The sequence below is a fragment of the Micropterus dolomieu genome, linkage group LG22 (genome assembly GCF_021292245.1).
Source record: "Micropterus dolomieu isolate WLL.071019.BEF.003 ecotype Adirondacks linkage group LG22, ASM2129224v1, whole genome shotgun sequence".
In the NCBI taxonomy this organism is placed as follows: Eukaryota; Metazoa; Chordata; class Actinopteri; order Centrarchiformes; family Centrarchidae; genus Micropterus; species Micropterus dolomieu.
In genome coordinates this window covers 27,826,467-27,834,036 of record NC_060171.1, presented here as the reverse complement: position 1 = coordinate 27,834,036, position 7,570 = coordinate 27,826,467, and the positions used below count along the sequence as shown (strand labels likewise).

General features: G+C 36.5%; 1 protein-coding gene across 2 annotated transcripts in view; it reads right to left on the bottom strand.

Moving 5' to 3' along the window:
* Positions 1-895: 895 nt before the first annotated feature.
* The window catches only part of il34 (interleukin 34), a 32,101-nt gene continuing 25,426 nt past the window's right edge, over positions 896-7,570 (bottom strand). For both annotated transcript variants that reach the window (XM_046038046.1, XM_046038045.1), the window contains one exon: positions 896-5,288. In XM_046038046.1, the coding sequence (XP_045894002.1) occupies positions 5,230-5,288 (59 nt within the window). In that variant the 3' untranslated portion in view covers positions 896-5,229. The remainder of the gene's footprint in view (positions 5,289-7,570) is intronic.

Sequence of the window (7,570 nt, the reverse complement as noted above, 5' to 3'; positions counted from 1 at the left end):
CATCTTCAAAGATAGGATGCCATTTCAGATTGTGGAAAAACCTGGATTTCTTCATCTGAGCAAAAGGCAGCAATAAATAACACATTCAAATCCAGTGTTGAGTGTTCATGATATTTAATACATTAGTAGTGTTGTGAAATTAATCAATGTATAATAATCATGATAATTGTGAAACCGTGAATATTCCTCAGATTATAATCCCACCAACAAAATCTATAATCCTTACATCCCTAATTTATACATGGTGTGTTCAGTTCAAATGAAAAGGTTTTGAAAGGGTAATGTATTTTGTTTCTCAGTAAACATTTAGTACAGGATTTTGAAGCTTTTGAGCCATGCCAACAATATATGGCACCTAATGGTTTTATATAGCCGCATTTGACAAATGTGCTATAAAGCTCCTTTAAAAAATAGGTGCCATTTAGCACCAAAAAAGGTTCCCTTATGATAACGAGCTAAAGAACCACCACTGGGTACTGTTTAGCACCAGTTTTGTTAACGCAATATATTGCTATATGGCACCTCTAATGGTTCTACATAGCACCACTTTTAGTCCTATTTAGCACCTTTTTATAGTGTTTATAGAGTATTTTAACACATATTACCTTTAACGTTTACCTTTGACAAATATTGCGCCTCCTGCAAATTTGAAAATTGCAGTAATAGATGGAGGCGCAATATTTGTCAAAGGTAAACGTTAAAGGTAATATTGCAATTTCCATAAAATTTTTATTAATTGTTTAATCCTATTTTTTGAGATATAATTTGACAAATACAAGATTGAAAGACTTGCATTCAGAATGTAATATATCACACAAATAATAATGGCAGTGTATTTAAAGACTCTTTTCATTAATGACTCTGGACACAGGGTTAGTTAATAAAAAAAGCGATTACATTTTTATTTCTTTCATAAAAGCATTGTCATGTAGCATTATACATTTCCAAAAAATAAATATATTCAATATCTTATGCATAAAACATCTGTTTCTAAAGACCACAGACAACATCCATCCAACTGTTTGCAGTAATCTCTCGCATCTCTGTTACCAGACAGCTGTGAGAAATATCACTTCATGTTCACAATAAGGGATCTCTGAATACACCTTAAAATGCTCTTATGGTTACAATCATACAGTTACATAGAACTGATAGTAAGTATAATAAAAATAAACAGGCATTTATAGCAATACATACAATAATTATCATTCTAGAGCGTCTTTTGCATAAGAGGACCAGGCTTAGCAAATTAGAAACTTGTGAAAGATTTGTGAGACATATATATATATATACATCCTCAAAGATCATCATTCCACCTCCTGAAGAATGAGACAATTTTTCTTGCGAGGCTTTAACATTCATCATAGGTGAAGTGCACGCATGAACTGAAACTGTAACTTTCATACATACAGTAAGCTTTCACAAATAGACACTTTGTGCAGTCCTGGGAGGAACTCAAAGCTATATGGGACAAATACCTGAGGCTTATAAGTGAAACATCGCATTATTTATTCGAAGTATGAGGGTTAAATACCATTTCACGTAATGCAAACTTTGAAAATGTCACTTTGTAATTTGTTTTTTTATTGAATTGATACTTTATTTCATTTTTGGTTAAGCCACACATCATAAAGCATGGCAGTTACAATGTTGATTGTTGACTTGATTTCATTTTAAAGTTAGGGAAGGCAACAGTGTAGAACAACCCTCCCCTCAGGCCTCGCTCCAAAGCCACTCCCCGAAATTAGGAGCATGGGCAAAGTGGGCTCAGTTAGGCCAGATAATCATTTCATTCAGACCAAAATAATTGGCATACTGGATTTTGTTTTTGTGTCAGAGCATTTGATTTCTGTAAGATCACTGTAAAGCAACAAATATAACAAAATGCTACCCAAGCTTTAAACACAAAAATAATCTTAATTGCTGAGTGGAAATATAACCAATTCTTCTATTTGCACAGGCTTTTGAGCATGTTTTTGAAACCAACTCTGGTAACAACTGCATGTGCTATCATAATAAACACAGTTATCCCCAAAGTAATAATGGGATAGGGGAATGTTACACCATAAACTGACTAAACCAGCAAGTCAGGATTTGCAGACAATGAACCAGGTGCATCGAGATAAAGTCGCCACCACTGCAACTTACATGCACAAACACGGCTCTTTAGAAAAACATTGAGTGCATGAAGCAATGAGAAAATAATCCTGCCCACCACTATAAATGACTGACCCCACCCACTTTACTGTGACTGACGGTCTGCAACATAGAGACCTGAAAATAAATGCATCACAGTGATTTTGCCTGGTTGCATCCTGGAAGCATTACTACAGCACAGCAGACGTTCTCCATCTTTTAGCACCTGGTCTGTTTTAAGATTATCAAATAAGATCAGCTTAAAACTGTCATGGACAGTACATTTAGTTGTCCAAACTGAAACATTTATAGCATACTTGTTGGATGTACTTAAAGTTTATATTTCTAACAAATGTCTTCTCTTATATCTGCTGTAAAATGTTCACAAAGGGAATGAATGGCTTCTTCACTTGAGTTAATTTCCTATTTAGCAAAACTTTGATTTACACTTTTAAAAACTAAAAAGAAACTATCCTTCAAGTCTGTTTTGAATACACTTTAACTAAAACAGAACAAACTGGAAGAATGAAGGAATTATTTGTTGCACTAAATACATTATGATTCCTATAGATGAATCATAAGAGCCTAACATAAAGCCCTTTTTACCCTTAAGCGTAGGCTTTATATCCTTCAATAGAGGACTCTCTGTGAAAATGGACATTTATCTATCTAATAAAAGACTTAATTTGAAGGTATGAACCCATTAAAAGGGAGGGTAGTTTTTATTTGGCCTTAGAAGAAGTGCTCTGTCATCCAAAGACTCCCAGGAGGGCTATAGTGCCCTCTACATGTCCAAAGCAGTATACATGTTTTTATTTTATACATGTGCTGTGAACCATGAAGTGGAGAACCTCTCAACCAGCTTATCAACACCTAACCCGATCTTAATGTCACCATTATTGATAATCAAGTGAGGCAAGTCAAAAAAACTGACAACACTGACATTCAAGGATCCATTCCAACCCTGACAATTACATCAGATGATCAATTGCACCCCTCAGCAGCCATGTTGGACGTCTTCAGGTCTTGACAACAATGGCAGAGCATAGGCGACTAACTTTTCAAATTAGCAAACATGCTTACTGTTGCCTGAATTTGTTAGATAGATCGGAAAGAAATGTTTTTATTTGGCTAGTAGCTGGAACAAGTTAGTAGCTGTAGGTCATGTGTTTAAATCCAGGGTCTCAGAAAACTAACAACCCAAGATTTTCTGTGTGGGCTGTTTCTTTGGCCTGCGATCCTGCATAAGCGGGATAAACGGGTGTGGACGATGGACATACTGACTATTTCTCTGGCCATGTTTGTAAAAAAATAAAATAAAAACAGGGTACATTTTTAAAATGATCTTTAACCTTGTGGCTCCAAGCAGGCTTTGACTGCTGTTGTGGTAACCTGGGTAATCTATATACCCACAGCAGTGTTGAATCACCACTGTATACAAAATCCTGTTACAGGACTCTACGAAGGATTATTTCTATAAGAGCTGACACAAATGGTAACACCTCACAGCTCATGCAAGCATGTGATCTAAAAGCTGCCTCTCCCCAGGTTTTTCCCATGCATGTAGTTTTGTCTGTCAAGAATCATCGCTGATATAGGCCTGTAAGTTCCACTGACAATGCGTGATATTCTGAACAAATAAAGTTGACATCTTCATTTTTCTGCCTGTTTTCACAGATTATAATTTATACGTTGCCTATTAAACTAAAGTATGATCTCAATAATATAGGTGTTTTCTTATTTCATCAACACCTGACAAGTTAACACACAGAAAAGAAAATGGCAGGATGTAATGATGTGCTTTGAAGTAAAGTCAGAATTTGTTGGAGCAAAACTAAAATTTGAAAGTGCAAAAGATCTGAATGTTGAGAATCACTATGCCATACCTGTAATGTCTGCAATTGTATTAAGTTGAGTTTCAGGTTTAATTTTTTACAGCTTTCATGCAGGGATTTCTCACATGTTAAAAGCTGAAAATCAAGAAGGAGTTACTGAAAATACCCCAAACCAGTCTGGGATGCCAATTTTGTTCCCTTTGACAAATTGTGACCATTGTACTTGCACATTTTCAGAAGTGCAAATAGTTTCCATGTCATTTTATAAAAATTATTTATGTATTTAAGATAATTTTATCTAGATTTGGGGCCTGATTATAAAGTTTAAACAAATTCTGACTGTGATGTTACTGATAACAGGTATACAAGTCAGCAACATATTCAATAGTTGCCTGGGGTTAAAAAATAAAACTCCACAAAATATAGAGTAAATATAGGAATGCATAGCTTGGACGGAGAGAGATTATTGTATGGCGTTGTTTGCCCGGGTTCAACACTCACTCTTTGTGCATGGAGAAATACATGGAAGGGGGCAAAAATTTGCAAACTTGTTTTTACAGCATTTAAATACGTTATGTGCGCCTATGGCACAGTTCTAAAAATAACACTTTATATGAAAGCCGTGGGAAAGAGACGCAAAGACAACACCTGAAAAGGGAAGAGAAAACAGTAGTTTGAACTTTCTCGATATAATAACAGTCCAATGTATAGTCTGTCTTGCTGCATCTTGTTGGTCTGTGAGGTGAACCATACAGGCCTATTGGAGCACATCACAAGCTTTCTTGGCAGGGATTTGGCAAAGCCACAGGGATGTCCTCACTCCAGGGGAAGTGAACCCTCCGCTGACAAGGAATAAGCAGCTTGCACCCTCCTTCGTAAAAAAAATCCACCGTAGAAAAGAATCTATCTAATTTACTGATCATACATCACTTTATGTACGATATATGTGACCATGAACAAATCTCTTCCAGAGCTTGAAAGTATCAAAGCATCAATCTGCAATGTCATCAAGAGACAAATAGTTCAGGTATCCTGACTGACTGACAGAATAGGAATATCGTAGGGGTTGGAGTTTTTACTTCCAATTGAGCTTTATTTCATTGTTAGCGGAAAGTCCATATGCTCCTAAAATCGCCATGAATACTGTTTCTGTACCTAAATGTTGTCCTTTTACCCCTCTCCCTTTTCCTCAAGTGAGATTATGATACCAATCCCTTATCAGTATAAACCTGGACAACTTCACCCCGCTGTGGTCTTCTCAGCTTTTGGGCTGTAAGTCTTTCTTCCTGCCTTTCCTCGAATAAGAAACACCACAGTCTGAAAAGAGAAGAGAAACTTCATTAAGCATTTACTCCTTCATTTCTCACCGACTGAGTGTCTGGTTGATTGACTATCGTATGCAATGTCTCTCGCCACATGTTTTAATGTCACATCATGGATCTGGTCCACTTCTCCCTCCATCCATATGTATATACTGTATACTGTATGAGCTTTAGTACAGAGCTACTAAACTTAAGCAGGATTTTCCTCTCAGGTTTCACCTTTTTGAGGAGTCACATACAAAGTAGTCGCAGCAGAATGTGATTAAACCACAGAGACTTGGACCACTGTAGCAGCATATTAATGTAATAGTATCTGGCTAATTACCAAACCACACAGACTTCCTGAAAAAGTGAATCATCTATTTTATCACAAGAACAACTTTTTTCATCTGCAAGCAAAGTATATTCTGGATGCTCCAAATACATACAGGATGAAGTATAGAAAAAAGGTACATTTAAAAGATACTCTGTGGTGTACATGAAATGTATATTTTTCTGCATGTTGCAGCAAGTGCTTAAAGGAAAAATTCGACATTTTGGGAAATACGCTTATTCACTTTCTTGCCGAGAGTTAGATAAGATGGATGGCCCTCATACAAAATAATTGTAACTCAATTATTTGCTCAACCCCTCAGCCTGTTTTTATTTTTCATTTAACTCTTTTAACCCTGATTGTACACTGCACTGTAACTTTTATTATTTTTTTAGGTGTATTTTTTTAATTTCCCTGTTGCTTTTATGTTTTATGTAAAGCACTTTGAATTACCTTGTTGTTGAAATGTGCTATACAAATAAACTTGCCTTGCCTTGCCTTGCCTTGGAAACAGCTAGCCTGGCTCTGTCCAAATCCACCTACCAGCACATCTAAAGATTAATAATTCATGTGATATATCTAGTTTGTTACATATGTACAAAAACCTAAGCGTAAAAACTTAAATTTGCTGTTGTAAAGGGGCTTATGTGTCATACTACTACTTGACCAGGAACAGTTGCCAAACAACTAGCGAAGACTTCAGGAAGTTAGGATACTACTCCCAGCCATAGCCCGACAAATTACCATTTTACACTTTAGTTTTTGATTAAACAAACAAGATATGGTGAGCTTTAGAGGCGCTGGTAGGCGGATTCTGTTACCTTTGGAAAAGGTAAGCTTAAAGACTGCTTCTAGTCTTTATACTAAGCTAATTAGCGAGCAGACATCAGAATGGTGTTATTTTAATTAATTCTAATTCTCTGCAAAAAAGTGAAAAAGAGTATTTCCCAAAATAGCCAACAATTCTTTTACTAGGTCAATGTGAGTTATCCCACGGAGCTTCGTGACCCTCTACCTGATTAGTGTGGGACACTGGATGGCTTTACTGTACAGACATTTGACATTCAAATTGGATTTATGTTATGGACCACCCGAGTATTCTAAAATAAGATTGAAACCTAACTTAATTTGGTACTTAGTTTCTGTAATTTAATTCTGTAGATTGGCGGTGATGTTTGTGCATAGCTACAGTGACAGAATAAAGCCTCTGTGACAGTCACAAACACAGGTTTATCTGTGACAGCAGCCTGATACGAATGGGTTAAAAGCACAGTGGGTAGAGCACGTCATATGAGGATTTCCTGTATGGAAGGATTTTTAACTTGATTTTGATTAAGATGATTTGATTCAGTGCAGGCTTACATGTAGATTTAATCATTTTGTAACACTAGCACATTTCACCTTTTGCATTCACTGCTTCTTAGATGTGAATCGACAAAGATGACATATATAAAATACAGGAATGTCGTAAACAAATCCATACAAGGAACAAAGAACTTATCAGCGATTGTCTTCTGACTCAGCTGAGAAGGACAGTGATGTCGTGCTGTCATGCTTCGCACATCGCCATCTGATATGTGTCACACTTTGGCTGCTGAAGTGATTTGTGCTACTGCAGCATGTTTACTTACAGATTCTGTCACATTGACGCACACTGCCATTTGAAATTTGGAGATGAACTGTGAAACACATAGTGTAAAAGATAGAAATTAAAGCTTTATATGTTGATTTCCTTATTAAATCCTATGCGGCTGGATTAAAGCCCACATGAGCACAGTGTAGCGCTGTCCTTCATGAATGTAGTCACATGCGTTCAATCTCAACATGTTAGGGCTTCTCTAACAGGAAGGACTGAGTGGGGTGAATATCAGGGGGGGAAATATCATCTTGTGTATCACCAATGTAGCATTATTCTAGCAGACCATTACCTAAAGTTTCCTTCTAACAAACATTACATTGCGCTA